Source organism: Podarcis cretensis (assembly GCF_951804945.1).
Source record: "Podarcis cretensis genome assembly, chromosome: 2".
Classification (NCBI taxonomy): domain Eukaryota; kingdom Metazoa; phylum Chordata; class Lepidosauria; order Squamata; family Lacertidae; genus Podarcis; species Podarcis cretensis.
In genome coordinates this window covers 74,411,585-74,429,465 of record NC_137171.1, presented here as the reverse complement: position 1 = coordinate 74,429,465, position 17,881 = coordinate 74,411,585, and the positions used below count along the sequence as shown (strand labels likewise).

Genomic DNA, 17,881 nt, shown 5'->3' with positions numbered 1-17,881 from the left:
CTTTGTGCGAAATGTTCCTTTCATATCTCCAATTTTCTTGAACAGATCTCTGGTTCTTCCCATTCTATTGCTTTCCTCTATTTCTTTGCATTGCTTGTTTAAGAAGGTCTTCTTGTCTCTCCTTGCTATTCTTTGGAAATCTGCATTCAATTTCCTGTATGTTTCACGATCTCCCTTGCATTTTGCTTGCCTTCTCTCCCCCGCTATTTGTAAGGCCTCATTGGACAGCCACTTTGCTTTCTTGCATTTCCTTTTCATTGGGATGGTTTTCGTTGCTGCCTCCTGTATAATGTTACGAGCCTCCATCCATAGTTCTTCAGGCACTCTGTCCACCAAATCTAAATCCTTAAACCTGTTCCTCACTTCCACTGTGTATTCATAGGGGATTTGACTTAGATTGTATCTTACCGGCCCAGTGGTTTTTCCTACTTTCTTCAGTTTAAGCTTGAATTTTGCTATAAGAAGCTGATGATCTGAGCCACAGTCAGCTCCAGGTCTTGTTTTTGCTGACTGTATAGAGCTTCTCCATCTTTGGCTGCAGAGAATATAATCAATCTGATTTCTATGCTGCCCATCTGGTGATGTCCATGTGTAGAGTCGTCTCTTGTGTTGTTGGAAAAGCGTGTTTGTGATGACCAGCTTGTTCTCTTGACAGAACTCTATTAGCCTTTGCCCTGCTTCGTTTTGATCTCCAAGGCCAAACTTGCCAGTTGTTCCTTTTATCTCTTGACTCCCTACTTTAGCATTCCAATCCCCTATAATGAGAAGAACATCCTTCTTTGGTGTCACTTCTATAAGGTGTTGTAAGTCTTCATAGAATTGGTCAATTTCAGTTTCTTCAGCACCAGTAGTTGGTGCATAAACTTGGATTACTGTGATGTTAAAAGGTCTGCCTTGGATTCGTATCGAGATCATTCTATCATTTTTGAGATTGCAACCCAGTACAGCTTTTGCCACTCTTTTGTTGACTATGAGGGCCACTCCATTTCTTTTACGGGTTTCTTGCCCACAGTAGTAGATATGATGGTCATCCGAACTGAATTCACCCATTCCCGTCCATTTTAGTTCACTGATGCCCAGGATGTCAATATTTATTCTTGCCATCTCATTTTTGACCACCTCCAACTTACCCATGTTCATGGTTCTTACATTCCAGGTTCCTATGCAATATTTTTCTTTACAGCATTGGACTTTCCTTTCGCTTCCAGGCATATCCGCAACTGAGCGTCCTTTCGGCTTTGGCCCAGCCGCTTCATCAGCTCTGGATCTACTTGTACTTGCCCTCCGCTCTTCCCCAGTAGCATGTTGGACGCCTTCCGACCTGAGGGGCTCATCTTCCAGCGTCATAACTTTTATATGCCTGTTGTCTTTGTCCATGGAGTTTTCTTGGCAGGGATACTGGAGTGGCTTGCCGATTCCTCCTCCAGGTGGATCACGTTTGGTCAAAACTCTCCACTATGACCTGTTCATCTTGGGTGCCCTGCTCGGCATAGTTCATAGCTTCTCTGAGTTCTTCAAGCCCCTTCGCCACGGCAAGGCAGTGATCCATGAAGGGGCCTCTTTCTCTATTCCACCCTAAATTTTAAAAACTCAATTATCGCTGCAATTCTACGTCTTCTTTTCCTTCAGCATTTTAACACTCCTCAGTTTTATAATAATTCTTAAGATACATCTTAAATTTCTTCCAATCTTCTTCCACAGTCTCTTTCTCTTGGTCGCGGATTCTGCCGGTCATTTCTGCCAGTCCCATAAAGTCAATCACTTTCGCCTGCCATTCCTCCAGCGTGGGTAGCTCTTGTGTCTTCCAATACTTTGCTAGAAGAATCCTTGCTGCCGTAGTAGCGTACAAAAAGAAATTCTTATCCTTCTTCGGCACCAACTGGCCGACCATACCCAAGAGAAATGCCTCTGGTTTCTTGTTAAAGGTGCACTTAAGCACTTTCTTAATTTCATTATAAATCATTTCCCAGAAGGCCTTAATCTTTGGGCAGGTCCACCAAAGGTGGAAAAAGGTACCCTCAGTCTCTTTACATTTCCAGCATTTGTTATTGGGCAAATGGTAAATCTTCGCAAGCTTGACTGGGGTCATGTACCACCTATAAATCATTTTCATAATGTTTTCTCGTAAGGCATTGCATGCCGTAAATTTAATACCTGTGGTCCATAACTGCTCCCAGTCAGCAAACATAATGTCATGACCTATGTCCTGTGCCCATTTAACCATAGCAGACTTCACTGTCTCATCTATTGTATTCCACTTCAACAGCAAGTTGTACATTCTTGATAAATTCTTAGTATTGGGTTCTAACAATTCTGTTTCCAATTTCGATTTCTCCACCTGGAAACCGATTTTCCTGTCTTGTTTGAAAGCCTCCATTATTTGAAAATAATGGAGCCAATCTCGTACCTTGGACTTTATTTTCTCATAACTTTGTAATTTAAATTCACCACCTTCTTGTTCTAAAATCTCAGAGTATTTCGGCCAATTGGTTGTCATATTAAGTTTCTTTACTTCCTTAGCCTCCATAGGTGAAAGCCACCTGGGAGTTCTGTTTTCCAGTAAATCTTTATACCGTGTCCATACATTATATAGTGCTTTCCTGACAATATGATTTTTGAAACCCTTATACACTTTAACCTTGTCATACCAGATGTATGCATGCCAACCAAAATTATTGTCAAATCCTTCCAAATCTAGAATGTCTGCATTTTCAAGAAGTAGCCAATCTTTTAACCAGCAGAAAGCTGCCGATTCATAGTAAAGTCTTAAGTCCGGCAGGGCAAACCCCCCTCTTTCTTTAGAGTCGGTAAGTATCTTAAACTTAATTCTGGGCTTTTTGCCCTGCCAGACAAATTTAGATATGTCTTTCTGCCACTTCTTGAAACAGTCCAGTTTATCAACAATTTGTAATGTCTGAAACAAAAATAACATTCTAGGCAATACATTCATTTTGATCACAGCAATTCGACCTAACAAGGAAAGCTTCAGGTTTGACCATATTTCTAAATCTTTCTTTATCTCAGTCCAGCACTTGTCATAGTTGTCCTTAAATAAGTTCACATTCTTAGATGTCATGTTAATCCCCAGGTATTTTACACTCTTTGCCACCACTAACCCAGTTTCCTCTTGGAATCTTTCCCTTTCAACATTTGTTAAGTTCTTTTCCAATACCTTGGTTTTTTGTTTATTCAACTTAAATCCTGCGACCTGGCCAAATACTTGAATTAATTCCAAAGCTCTTTTGGTACTAGTGTCTGGCTCTTGCAAGGTCAGTACTAAGTCATCTGCAAAAGCCTTTAATTTGTAATGTCTGGCTCCGACCTGAATCCCTTTTACCAGCTGGTCTCCCCTAATCATATTTAACAGGACCTCCAGGACCGATATAAAAAGTAATGGGGATATTGGGCACCCCTGACGTGTCCCTTTTTCTATAGGTAGTTCATCCATAACCACATTATTTACAATTAACTTCGCCTTTTGCTCAGAATAAATTGCACTTATACCATTTTCAAACCTTTGGCCTACCCCCATCCCATGGAGATTCTTTTTCATAAATTTCCAAGATATATTGTCAAAGGCTTTCTCCGCGTCCACAAAAATTAAAACTGCCTTCGTATTAATGTTCACTGTCAGCGTTTCTATAATGTCAATTATATTCCTTACATTAGTAGATATATGCCTACCCGGGAGAAAGCCTGCCTGGTCTTTATGAATCTCCTCCACCAGCACCTTCTTTAGTCTTTTTGCCAAAATGTCTGCAAAAATTTTGTAATCCACATTAAGTAGTGATATAGGGCGGTAGTTCTTGATCTGTTTTTTATCAACCTCAGTCTTTGGTATAAGTGTGATGAAGGCTTCTTTCCACGTCTCAGGTGCCCTTTTCCCCTCTAATATCTCGTTGCAAACCTCCTTAAGTGGCTGAATTATCCAGTCTTTCAAAGCTTTGTAATATCTGGAGGTTAGTCCATCTGGCCCTGGAGATTTCCCCAATTGCATGTTTTGAATGGCACCCTCGATTTCTTGTTCAGTTATTTTCTCATTTAAAAACGCTGTACTTTGTTGCGAAATTTTTTGTAATCCATATTTCTTAAGAAATTCTTCAACATCTCTTTCGTTTTCCGGCCCTTGTGCATACAATCTTCTGAAATAGCTCTGAAAACAGTTGCTGATCTCATTTGGTTTCGAAATATTCTTTCCATCTACCTCCAAACTTGTAACTGTGTTCAATTTCAATCTCTTCTTCAATTGCCATGACAGGAGTTTCCCACATTTATCTGCCGATTCAAATGTCTTTTGTCTCATTCGTTTAATTTTCCATTCAATCTCCTGATTCATCAATTCCATATATTGCTTCTGATACAGTTTGATTTGTCTCAAGATCTCATGTGACTTTGGGTTAGATCTCAGTTTCTTTTCACTGTCTTTTATCCTTTCCAAAATTTTATCTTTCTTCTCCTGTTGTTTCCTCCTTTTCAAGGAGTTCTGCTGTATCAAGAAACCCCTCATCACGGCCTTGCTTGCGTCCCAGATCACTCGTTTCTCCACTTCTGTCCTTAGATTTATCTCAAAATAGTCCTTCAAAGTCTTTTGGGCCTTTTGGTACACCTCTGGATCTTTAAATAGGGTGTCATTCATTCTCCATCTGAAAGAGCCAGCTGTTGTTGTTCTCATTTCCATCTTTACTGCATTGTGGTCGGAGCATGTCTTTGGGCAGATTTCCACTTTCTTTATCTTAGGAGCCATCCCACTAGTAATCCATATTTGATCTATTCTTGTCCAGGTCATCTGTGATTCAGAAAAGAATGTTCCCTCCCTCTCGAGAGGATTTCTTATTCTCCAAATGTCGATCAAGTCCAAGTTGTCAGTCATTTCAAAAAAAGTCTTAGGTAATCTCCCGTCCTTGGAGATCACCTGTCTTTGCGCTTTGTCCATGTTTGTAGAGACAACCCCGTTCATATCGCCTAATAAAATCACCTTGTAATCCAGATAATTTGTTAATGTCTCATGTAATTTCTTATAAAATTCTGCCTTCCCTTCATTTGGTGCATAGATTCCAAATATCAAGATTTTTTCTCCTTGGATCTGTATCTCAATTGCCAAGATTCTGCCCTGTTCATCTTTAAAAATCTGTCTTGGAGCCAATTTCTCTTTTGCGTATATCACCACTCCTCTTTTCTTGACTTTATCTGATGAAATGAATTCTTGTCCCAATCTTTTATTTATAAGAAGTCTTCTGTGTGCTCTTGTCACGTGGGTTTCTTGTAAGCAAATCAGATCCAATTGTTCTTTCTTCAAAATGTGAAAAACCTCACGCCTTTTCCTGGGAAGGTTCAGTCCATTACAATTCCAAGTTAAGATTTTCAGAGACATTGTTAATTAGTTACCTCCAACTGCACCCTGCAGCTGTTCTTCGTCCGTTGGTGATTTGAGTCCAAATGTCAAGTTCCCCAGGTCTGTATCTGCAGTTGAATTGAGGACCCCTTTCACCAGGTCTTCTCCGTATTTATGTAGGAACTGTTCTTTATCTTGTATGGTTTTTATCTTGACTTTCTTTCCTTGGAAGTTGAAAGACAAACCCTGTGGAAATTCCCACCTGAAGGGTACGTTGTTCTTTTTCAGCAGGTCCACCAGAGTCTTGAACTGAGTTCTCACCTCCAAAATGTATTTTGGAATATCCCTGTAAATTTGCACAGAGACGTTTTGAATCTGAAGTGTTTTCTGGTAATGCAAATTAAGTATCTTGTCTCTCTCCTCTTTCGACCTCAATGTAATCAGGCAATCCCTTGGAATCTTCCTGCCTTGCCTTCTACCCAATCTGAAGGCGGTTGTAATCTCAAATTCTGTTCCCTCTAGATTTTCCTGCCAAAAGTCTGAAATTTCTTTTGTGAGAAAGTCCACTAGGTTGTCCCCCTCACTCTCAGGAACCAACCTAAGTCTTAAGTTCTTCTCCTTACGCTGCATGTCCCATAAGGAAAGGGTCGCCTCATGCTGGTCAAGCCTCCTACAAACAGGAACTAAATTTTCCTGTGTAGATTCCGCAGTAGATTTAGCCTCTTCTGCAATTTTCCTTATTGTGGCGTTCACCTCTACCAACTGTTGTATAATCTGTGTATTAGACGTTACGCTCTTCGTGTTTAATTCCAATTTTGCCGTTAGATCTGCCAATTGCTTGGTATTTTCTGTACTCTGTTTATTCAGTCTTTCTAAAGATTCATTTATCTTCAATAATGCCTGCGTCACTGACTCCATGAATGCACTTATTCCCTTTTCCTGTCCACCTGGGCCTGTTGGCAATAGTCCTGATAAAGAGCCCCTTTTCTTTTGTGCTGCCTTAGCCTTGGATCTTGTTGCTATCTCATCTACAGGGCCGCTCATGTCCCAAGGTCGTTCTCACAGGAACAGGTTTGAATGGAAAAAGCCAGTGACTAACAATCGTGTTGCAACTGTTACTTCCAGCCCTCTAGAGGGAGCTGAGACCTTCAAAACAGCAAAGAAACAATGAATCCAAAAGTCCTCAGAGGGAAAAGTTACTAAAAACTTCTCTCAGCCTTTTAGTTGCAACCATGTAATTTTTACAAAGTCTCAATAAATTGTAGCAAGTAAAGTCTCCTCTTTGCAATGTCTTTGACAGCTCCCTGTCAAAATGTATCACTCAGGCAGTCCGTTCCCAAGGATAGAGTCTGCGGTAGATTGTCCTTTAAAAAGTTTCCCTGCAGGTTTCCTTTCTTTTTCACCCCCCCCCCCCGTTCCTGCTCCCTAGGGGGGAGGACTTAAATCAATGCTGGGGTTGATCCTTTTTTCTAAAATTCCCTTAAAAGATATCAATTGCAGCTTACCAAGTCCGTTGCTTTAGCAGTCATGCAATCTGGGGAAGGCAGACTTCCTTTGTTTACCGTCCCCACTTTCGGCCGAATTTTAAAAGAAGTTGAATTTAAAGTCCCGAAAGGGTTGCCAATCCTACTCACGGGAATCTCTTTCAGTCCAAATAACAGGAAGAAGTCAGCGCTCTCCGCTAATGGCGATGCGGCTTCACTCCGCGAGCTGGGTAGCGACTCTCAGCTCAGCGCTCCCCCGATGCTCCTCCGGAGCCTTTAAAAAGGCTCTTTCGCAGTAAAAGGGGGCGCAAACGATGCCCACCGAGTCTCCTTGTTCACAGGCTTCCGCGCCTGTGATTTTAGGGGTCCCCGCTTCGCCGCAGCGGTCAGACCCGAACTCGCGGAGCAGCTCTCTCTCCGGAGAACGGAGAGCGAGCCGCCATTAGCGCCGGCGCCAACCGGAAGTCCTGAATGGATGACTTTGAACTAAAGGTTATGGCCTGCATATAGAAAGATGCAATATACATTTTTTTTAAAATATACAATATACATTTTTTTTAAAATAATGATCATAAGATACATGACTGCTGATGAAAATGGAAGGCATAGATCTAGCATCCCCTTCTTGCAACATATACTACAGAAGTAGCCAACACAATACTCTCTGGGTGTTGTTGGGCTACAGGTCCCATAATTTCTGACCGTTAGCTATGCTGAGTGGGGTTGATGGGACTTGTGCATTTCCCAGCTACTTAATCAACTGTCCTAGGGCTTAGCTGTCTCTTGAGAGCCTACAGCAGCTTCTTACTTTTGGTGCATCAACCTAGAATTTTATTTACTCTGCATTTAACTGGAGTGTTACAGGGCAGTGGAGAAATGGGAAGTAACACACACATCTGGAGGGTGAAGACTGTTTTTGTGCTGGCAAAGTGTAAAACAATGGAGAACAAATTAGCCTGCTACTTTTCTGAACTCAACCTTCTGAATGCCAGTTTGATGCAAATCACAAGTGGGAAGAGAGCGTAGTTGCACTCAACTCCCGCTTGGTGGTTTCCTGTAAGCATCTGGTTGGCCACTGTGAGGACAGAATGCTGGATTAGATTGGCCTCTGGCCTGATCCAGCAGGGTTGCTCTTCTTAGGTTTTTTAGTAGCATACAAGAATGTCAGGAAGACAGCAGGCTCAGTTTATGAACACACCAGTCTATAGCTGGGGTGGAATTTTAGGGATGCTAATACTGAATTCAGAATAGAAGTTTGCTGTGCTTGTTCAAACTTCTCCTGTCTTCTCTTTCTTGTAGATGTCTTCAGCCATCTTAGACATGCAGTTTTCTCCTAAGAGGGTAAGTCTGTATTTGTTAATCTACCAGTCGTATTTTTCTATATGACAGCCTTCCTCAACCTGGTGTTTGGACTACAGTTCCCATCAGCCCCAGCACGCATGGCCAATGGCCAAGGAATAGAGGATAGCACAAAACATCTGGAGGGCACCAGGTTACGAAGGCTGCTTCAGAGTACGTACTTCAGGGCAGGCGTCTCTCAATATTTACTAAATATAAGTTATGATTTTGGATCTTCCTTCCTGCTCCCATAAGATGTTTGTGTTCCCCATACTCATGGGAGTCTGCCAGCTTTCATGACTTAATGGAAAGGGAAACAAAAGTTGATGCCTCTTTCTATTCTTGGTTCTGTGAGCAGCAGGAGGTGTTTGTGAGCACTACAAATGACCTGGTCCGGCTCTCCCTGTATCGCTGTGAACACTATGGCAACACCTGCACCGAATGCTGCCTGGCTAGAGATCCCTACTGCACCTGGGATGGCAGGTCCTGCAGGCCCTACTTGCTCACCAAAAAAAGGTGAGTTCCCACCTTGTCCTTCTCTCCCTTCTTTAGTGTGCCCTCTCTGTCCTCCATACACTTCCTAGTACTCTTTAGTTGGCGTAGTTGGGATGGGGATCACCATCTACACATGAGCATGTGCTATGGCTGTGTATACTGGATGGCCTGTCTGGAGTTCTCTTTAGATCATATGACTTGAGCATCAAACATTTAAATTGGACTGTCTGTAAATCCTGACCTTCCCTAACCCAACCAGCATCCAAGCTTAGGTCCCTTACTTCATTCTACATAGGGCTCCAATCCCAGCCACTTTCTTGCCTAGGCACCTTCTGGCTGTGGGGAAAGTAGAACACTGGCCATTAGCTTGAGCCATTCTGTGGGAAAGTTATGTAGAAGCCTAGCATTTATCTTTTCTTTGCCAGATGGTCATCAGATCACTGCAGGAAAAAGGTGCAGGGGGGGGGGTGCAGAAATAGAGCACCTGTGGCACTCCAGATCCAATCAGCCCCAGCCAGCACAGAAATAGTCAGAAATGATGGGAGTTAGAGTCTACCAACTTCTGGAGGGCCACTGGTTAGCTATCCTTACTATATAAGGCGACGTGCTCAGCACTTCACCTTTCTAGAATGGAGAAGGAATGGTGAAGATGCACTGCCTCCTGGGCAAAGCAACACAAAAACAACTAGAGATGAATTTGATGAAGACTGGAGAACTGGGGCCGCCACCACTCCATTCCCGAGCCATACTATCCCTACATGCCATTTTCGCATGCACTGCCTGTTAGGCCAAGCCTACCAGTCTCCTTAAAAGAATCCAGATGTTCCTGAACATCTCTGAAACCTGGCTAAGCATATGCACCAACTGTCTTCCCTGCAGGCGAGCCCAGTGCCAAAATTTGCTGGAGGCCAATCCGATCAGCCAGTGCCAGGACACTGCAAAAGGTGAGTCAAAGAGCACTCTACTGGGCACACCAATGAGCTGCTAAGGCCACACCAAGCAGCAAGAGCCCACCACTGTTCAGTCTTGGGGGAAATGTAAAAAACAACTTAACAGCATCCCTTGCGCCAAAGCAGGCTTTAGTGTACCTCAGCCTTAGTTCTTGCCAGAAGTTTATGCAGCCTCCTCCTGATCACTCTCAGTGCTGCCAGGGTGATTTACCCACAAAACACATGCTTAAGTGGAGGTGGTTTAAACACAGAGCCCAAGAAAGACCACCTGGGAAGTGGCACTCATCTCATTCAAAGTGCCATGTTGATTTACATTGAGTTTTGCTGCTGTCAGGAGCCATTAGTGATTAATTTAGCCACAGCTGCTCAAAAGCTGGACATATTGAGGTGCTCACCTGAGTTTCCATAAACACTGTCAGCTCTGGATTTAGACACAGAAGTTAATGTAAACCCAACATTTGGTTCTGGTTTGTGCAGGCTCCAACATACGGGATTCATGTTACTTTGCAAGGGATCCTTATCCTGCACCTTTAATACAGGCCCTTACTCCTAGCCTCTGTAGGTGTAAAGTAACACATTTATCATTGCACACTTCCATTATAGTGACTCCCACTTTGGACTTGGCTAATGCTTCACTCTAAGTTACCCACCTGCAAAAACTGCAGATAAGCAACTCCCTCTGTTTTGCACTCTCAGAAGGGAAATAAGTTTCTCTAAACCCATACAAACAATGCCATCACCTTTACATTTTCTTTTCCCAAGTAGTAGCTGGATAGTAGTTAAAATAAATATTTCAAATGAAATTCAAAGTGGTACCTAGTATCTGAAACAAAACGCATACACAACACACTGGAAGTTTGCAGTGGGATTACTTCTTCCTACTATATTAACAATTTTTGTATTTGCTCATCAAATTTGCAGATGACACCAAACTGGGAGGGGTAGCTAATGCCACAAAAGACAGAATCAGAATTCAAAATGACCTTAACAGATTGGAGAACTGGGCGCAAGCTAACAAAATGAATTTCAGTAGGGACAAATGTAAGGTTCTACACTTAGGCTGGAAGAACCAGATGCACAAATATAGGCTGGGGGGCACCTGGCTTACTAGCAGTAAATGTGAAAAGGATCTAGGGGTCTTGGTGGACCACAAGCTTAACATGAGTCAACAGGGGTGCCAACGAATAAAATATTGTGGGGGCCCTGTTAACCCCCACTCCACATAATTGTTCACATGATGGAGCACACACACCATTTGAATGAGAATGCCAATCAAATTTGTGGGGGCCAGGCCCCCTCAAATATTTTATTGTGGGGGCCAAAGACCCATGGCCCCTGAGAGTTGGCTCCTATGTGAATCTTTTTTTAAAAAAAAAATATTTATTACTTTTAAAACTTACAAAAAGGAAAAAGAAGAAAAAAGACAAAAAGAAAACACAAAACACAACATTAACCTAAACAAAACAAAACAAAAACAATTTAAAAACATACATTGTACTATTTCAGTAGTCTATCTTTCATACCCTTGTTTCATCGACCTCCTCTCACCTCCCTTTTTGTATTCCACTTCTCTTAATTGTTTCAGCAATTCCTTTCCATCTTTCTCTATTTTCTGTCATATAAATATCTTAACTTATTTTTACCCTTATTTTCCATTAATATGCTTATTTATGCTTAACTCCTTATAACATTTCAACTGAAGCCATAAGATTTCATTCCAACATTTTTCTAAGACTCAGTAATTTTACAATATTTCTATTTCTGAAAATAAACTTTAAAACTTTTTCCAATCTTCTTCCACCATCTCTTCTCCCTGGTCTCAGATACTGCCAGTCATTCGTCAATTCCAAATAGTCCATCAACCTGGTGATCTTCTGTCCGAGGCTCTTAACTCTTTTCCAAGTCCCTTCTGTAGGTCTTCTTCATATTTATACATGCACTTTACTTTGTCTTCTACTGATCTTGTTCTTATTTTCCTTCCTTTGATACTGAAGAGCAGATCTCGGGGAAGCTCCAACCTAGCAATGCTTTTATTCCTTCTCGACAGGTCAACCAAATCTCCATGGTTAAATCTAAAATCCATAAGGTATTTCGGGACATGTTTCAAAATTCCTCCAAATCCAAAGGCCTCCACAGCTCCAATCTCCTCATGACCCAAGTCCAAATCCCAAAAGTCAGTAAATCCCTGCATGAAGGGATCTGTCCAACTTTCCTTCTCCAGTCCAGGCAGGGCTCCGATCCTCAAAATCTGACTTTTTCTAGAATCAATCATAAAAGGCCTCAACTTATAGTCCTCAATTTGCCTCTGTAAGGCTGGGACTCCCACTTGTATTACTTTAGGTTCAACAACAGCAACTTTCTCCTTCGCCTTCTCAACAATTTGCCCTGTCAAAGTAGATTCCTGTATCAGATCCTGAATCATTTCTGTATTGATAGCCACTTTTTGTCCCAAGTTAGTCACTTTTTGTCCCAAGTTATCAATTTTAGTAGTCATGACATCTGTCTTCTTGTGGAGTTGTTCCAACAAGTTACTTATCTTGCATAATGCAATCACTAAAGCTTCTTCTGTCGACATTCTCAAATAGTCCAAGGTCAATCCCTGATTCTCACAGTCTCTTATCTTGCAGCTGGTTCCCCCAGCTCAGCTCTTATAACAGTTTCAAAAGCTCCCTCTAGAGGGAAACAGTTTCTATTTGTGTCAATCCTTTTAAGCACAGTTCAAACGGTAAATATAGTTTCAATTTTTAGTTACTTTTCCTCCTTTTTAAACGCAGAAGAGGACAATGGAAACAATATATTTCTCTTTTTTAGCTAACTGTCAAGATACGTTCTATTCGCAGCCAATGAACTTCAAAACGTCAATCTTACTGGCAGAACCCTTTCCAGGTTCGGAGCAGTGGTGATTTAATTTTTAACACTCTCTCCTGCAGGCTTGCGCAATCAAAAATTTCCCCCCTGTTCTCCTGCTTCCAAGGGGGGTTTAATAGTTTTAATCGATGGAAGTTTAATCCTTTGCAGAAGACTTTCCAAACCTTAGCTTGCAGCGTCTTTGCTTCAATCTATTTACAAAAGGGGAAGGCGGACTTCCTGTTTAAAACCTTCCCGTTTCGGTGCCAAATTAAGACATTTATAGGTCCAATTTTCCATTCTACTCACGGGTAATTGTTTAAAATCGAATTGTCCACAGAAAAAGTCAGCGCTCTCCGGCAACAGCAATGCGGCTTCACTCCGTGAAAGAAGCAATCAATTCGAAGCACCGCGTCGCTCACCCCACGTCACTCCGGATCCCCGAAACCGGGTCTCCCCGCGAGTAGGGGAGGCGCAAAAGGTGCCAGCCGAATCCCAGGTTCACAGGCTTCTCCCGCCTGTGATTTTTGGTGGGTCTCCGCCTTCGCTGTGGCGGCCAGACCCTGTTTCCATGGAGTAAATTCCTCTCGATCAGAGGAATTCCGCCATTGCCAGAGGCGCTAACCCGGAAGTCCTCGGCTCCTATGTGAATCAATAGTGTGATGCAGCAGCAAAGGCTGCATCAACAGAAGTATAGTGTCTAGATCAAGGGAAGTAATAGTACCACTCTATTCTGCCTTGGTCAGACCACACCTGGAATACTGTGTCCAATTCTGGGCACCACAATTCAAGAAGGATGTTGACAAGCTGGAACATGTGCAGAGGAGGGCAAGCAAGATGATCAAGGGTCTGGAAAGTAAGCCTTAGGAGGAGCGCTTGAAGGAGCTGGGTATGTTTAGTCTGGAAAAGAGGGGGCTGAGAGGAGATGTGATAGTCATATTCAAATATCTTAAGGGCTGTCACATAGAAGAGGAAGCATGCTTGTTTTCTCCTGCTGTTGCGGGTAGGTCATGAACCAATGGCTTCAAGTTTCAAGAAAGGAGATTTCAATTAAACACCAGGAAGGACTTTCTGACAGTAAGAGCTGTTCAGCAGTGGAACAGACTCCCACAAGAGGTGGTGGACTCTCCTTGGAGGTTTTTAAGCAGAGGTTGGATGGCGACTTGTCATAGATGCTTTAGGTGAGATTCCTGCATTGCAGGGGGTTGGACTAGATGACCCTTGGGTCCCCTCCAACTCTAAGATTCTAAGAAGTTTGATTCTATGATTTAGTGCAAAATGCCAAAAACAAAAAAAAACCCCTCCTTGATCAGTGATTCCCAAGAGCAACTATGTGTAACTGTGGTTATGACTATATGCAACTGTCAGAGACTGTATTTGGTGTAGTTAAGAGTAAAGTTTGTAGCAGAGCCCCAGTGAAAATTGAAGGGGGGAGGTTATCTGCTTCCTTCTCCAGTTGTGGCCATCCTGTTGGTGTAAACACATTTCAAGGGGCTCCTGACCATCAAGAGCAGCTCTGAGGCAGAGACAGGCAGTACTTCAATGGTAAGAAGGTGAGAAATCCCGATTTGGCAAGCTGAACTCGGCTGGTGGGTCTTAGGATCTAAGCCAATTGATATTAACTGTGGAGGAGACATACAACCCCACTGTTTATACAGGTGTTTAAACTCAGGAGAGCACATACACCCTCCAGCTAAACTGCATGAAGGCACTTCACCACCTCCTCCTCTTAACTTCTGAGGGGGAAGAGGCCAGTGAACAATTAGTCAACTCTTTTGAGATGGTAATAAATGTCTTCAACTTCCTTGCAGGAAAGCATTTAATGATTACCAGAGCTTAAACTTAACATTTAATAAGTTCAAGTCCCCAGCACAAATAGTGGGTAGGGGGACTGGGGCTTTCTTTACAAAGCACAAGGTAGCTGTGCTTGTCCACAAGATAAAACTTGGAAATCCACATTCAGGCAATTCCTTTGCAAGGACTAGTCAAAACGCCTCCAAAATGTGGAAAGCGGTCCGGTTCTCTAGAACTCTTCATCAGACAAGATGTTGCACAAAGCAGGGGGTTGAGAAGGTAGAAACATGAGGTTGGATATTGTAGCCATGAGGTCTGCATGTACAAGATGTGCACAGTATTGTGTACTATAGCCAACACAGATTGTTGCTGAGGGCGGGGGGAATGAATGCAAAGAACTGCTGAATAAATCAAGACAGTCCCACAGGGTTCAGGGAGCAACTAATTAGTGCTCAGTCTGCTAAAAAGGTAGTATTTTGCACAACACAAGGGGCAATGACCCTGTTTATCACTTCCCACAATACCAAGGAGCCGGTGTTGAATGCTACTGCACACAGAGCTCAAGGAAAGAACAAGAAGTCTCATGAGGTTTTGCAAATGGCCTTCACCAGTATTTAGAATTCTGAGTCTAGAAGCATTCGCCAGTCATGAATACTACATAACTTACAAGATCCCAGGAATGCTGAATACCAGCAGTCAAGAAGTTGTTGATACTGCAAATATCTAATCCTCTATACATGTGGGAAGGCTCTTTTCATATACCATAACTCACTAATGGAAGAGGCGAGATATTTGTTGAGTTTCTGAGCAAGTCATTATAATGAGGGCTAATTCAAGCACAGAGCTCACAGAGACTTTGGTTTATCCAGGTGGGTACAATATAGTGTTATCCAACTTATAAATGCCCTGCAAGTGCTCTTTGAAAACCTACTTTTAAGTCACTGTAAACTGTCATCAAAACGACAGTTTTAGTATGTAACTTTGGGAATACATAAGACGTGTGTGTGTGTGTGTGTGTGTGTGTGTGTGTATCTGGCATTATGTATTTAAAACACCCATGTGTTATTTATTTAATATTTGAAATAGTCTTGAGTTTCCACTTTTATTTTGATTTTTTTTAAAGTAGTTGTCTATCTCTGTGCTTCAGAAAATTAAATAATCATTTGAAGAAAACTAACTGCTATGTGAAGGGGAAAGGGGTTCTTGTGCTGTCTGACTGTAGCCATTTTGAGTCCTCTATTTGTATTTACAGTCATACCTTGGAAGTTGAACAGAATCCTTTCCGGAAGTCCGTTTTGACTTCCAAAACATTTAAAAACCATAGCGCAACTTCTGGTTGACTGCAGGAAGCTGCTGCAGCCAATCGGAAGCCGCGGAAGCCCCATCGGACATTCAGCTTCCAAAATAATGTTTGAAAACTGCAACAGTCAGGAGCCAAAACATTCAAGAACTAGGCTGTTTGACTTCCAAGGTACGACTGTACACTGCAGAAAGTAAATCAGGTATAGCTTTCCCTAACAGAGGCATAATGGCACTAACTAGTACAATATATAAAATATAGGAAGCGGCACTATGCAGTCAATTTGTTGGTCTAACTCTGCATGATTTATAGTGATTGGCAGTGCCTCTGCTGGTTTCAGGGCCAGGGTCTTTCCCTACCAGGAGATGCCAGGGACTGAACATGGGGCTCTGCATGTGCAAATCATCTGCTTGGCCCACCGAGCTACAGCACTTTCTCTCAGGAAAGCTACAGAAATGGGACGGAGGGTGGTGGACTGCATTCTAGAGAACCTGCATGGCTCTTCCAAAAACCCATTTCTAAGAGTAATGACCACAGAACTGGCGGTGGGTAGGTGTGCTGGGACTGACATGTTAAGGTTTGGAGGCGTAGAGAGAACTGCTTGCCTTTTTGCTACAGGCTTTTCATCTGAGAGCGTGTTCTACAAAAAGCTTGTGTAGAGGGTAAGACAGTTCCCCTCTCCTTCTAGTCAACCAACCCCACCTTTGTCCTTTTCACACAGGAATCTCTATGGCTGAAGAAAAGGTGGTGTTTGGTGTACAGAACAACTCAACTTTTCTTGAGTGCCTTCCACGTTCCCCGCAGACGGCTATCCGTTGGCTTGTGCAGCGCAGCAATGCACCAGTCCTAGAGGAGGTATAGCAGTGGGGAAGGAGACGTGGTAGTGGGGTCGTTTCTTTGGACCCTGGGGAGCCATGGGAACAAAGGGTTTCATTGCTGTGCAGGGGAAGGAGAAAGCATGTGTTTAAATAATTTATTTTAGACATTTATTTATATACCACTTAATCATTGGCATTGCTAAGAGCTGCCTTTCTTCTGGACAGACTGCTAAACAAGCTGATATTGTCTGCGTTCCTTGCAGATTGGGAGCATGGGCCGCTTTTCAATCCTAGAGCAAGGGCTGCTGATTAATCAGTTGACCCAGGAGGATGCTGGGATCTACCAGTGCCAAGGGACGGAGCACTCCTTCTCCCAAACCCTCACCTACTACAGCCTGCGCATCATCGGGCACCAGGCCATGGAGGCTTTCACCACCAGACGGAGCAAGAGCACAGAAGAAGCAGGAGGCCCATACGGCACCATCCCTGCATCAGTGCCAGAGCTGCAGCTGCATTACAAAGGGTACTCATGGGCCATGGGTGCCCCTGGCACTAATTTGGATGAGCTTTGCGATGCTCTCCAGCGGAGGAAAAGGCGGAGACAGAAAGGATGGAGCCCAAAGTGGCAGCAGCATCCTTTAGAAAGCAAGAGAGGCAGAGTCCGTCGGCAGCCTGGGCCCCCGTAATGTTATGCAAGGAACCCAAACGGACTCCGCAGGCACTCTCTGGAGACCTTTTGCAGCCAAGAGCCCTTCGCAGACAGATCCACTGCATTTATGGCCTCCAGATCCCACTCACTACATAGGCCAAGAAAGGCCAGTGAGTCCTTTCTGAAGCTGAAGCTCTGGGTTTTTGCCTTCTTCCTCCCCTTGGCTACCAGAGGAAGGAATGTACTTGCAAAGTGTACAAAGTGTCTACAAGGCAGCCTGAGGAGTGCAGTGGGATCGCCTTTCCCAGCCTATGTCATGCGGGATGGACTGACCAGCCTGGTTTGCCTTGTGGTACCATGACTCCTCTGTAAAGATTGGACAAGAGAGTTTTACGCTCTTTACATATCATATAACACATATTTTGTAGTTGTCTTCACTTTGTTTTCCTAATAAATGGTGTCCATTAAAGACACTGGGGGTACCAGTTTCTGAGAGACCTTTTATGCACCTGCCAATTGCATGATGAGCATTTGCAACTCCATCTATGATAAGTGATATACACCCCAGGGGTAAAATTAGGAATTGGGTGGGGTGGGAGCTGTGTTATGATCAAATACAAAAGTGTGAGAATCAGGGCCCTTCCATGCCTGGCCAGCGTTAGGCAGGGTGATACACTTGAATGATGAGTTGTGTTTCCCGAAGACTTGGGGTCACTTCACGCTTCATGCAGTGACAAATGGGTATTCATGACAAGAAAAGGCAGCTCAACCTCACTGCTGTCTGTATCTCTACCCAGCTGCAAGTGTGCACTTGTCTCATATAAATGTTAAGGCCTTAAAACATATTTGCAAATGTAGGTGATGCAGCCTTCTG

The 17,881-nt window shown here is 43.1% G+C and overlaps 1 protein-coding gene across 9 annotated transcripts in view; it reads left to right on the top strand.

Moving 5' to 3' along the window:
- The window catches only part of LOC307211442 (semaphorin-3D-like), a 62,169-nt gene extending 44,677 nt beyond the window's left edge, over positions 1 to 17,492 (top strand). For 8 of the 9 annotated variants that reach the window (XM_079968041.1, XM_079968042.1, XM_079968039.1 and 5 more), the window contains 5 exons: positions 8,116 to 8,157; positions 8,513 to 8,670; positions 9,529 to 9,593; positions 16,262 to 16,395; positions 16,622 to 17,492. In XM_079968041.1, the coding sequence (XP_079824167.1) occupies positions 8,116 to 8,157; positions 8,513 to 8,670; positions 9,529 to 9,593; positions 16,262 to 16,395; positions 16,622 to 17,044 (822 nt within the window). In that variant the 3' untranslated portion in view covers positions 17,045 to 17,492. Of the gene's footprint in view, positions 1 to 8,115; positions 8,158 to 8,512; positions 8,671 to 9,528; positions 9,594 to 13,902; positions 14,000 to 16,261; positions 16,396 to 16,621 lie in introns of those variants that run through there. The other variant, XR_013836458.1, reaches the window with a different exon arrangement.
- Positions 17,493 to 17,881: the final 389 nt, after the last annotated feature.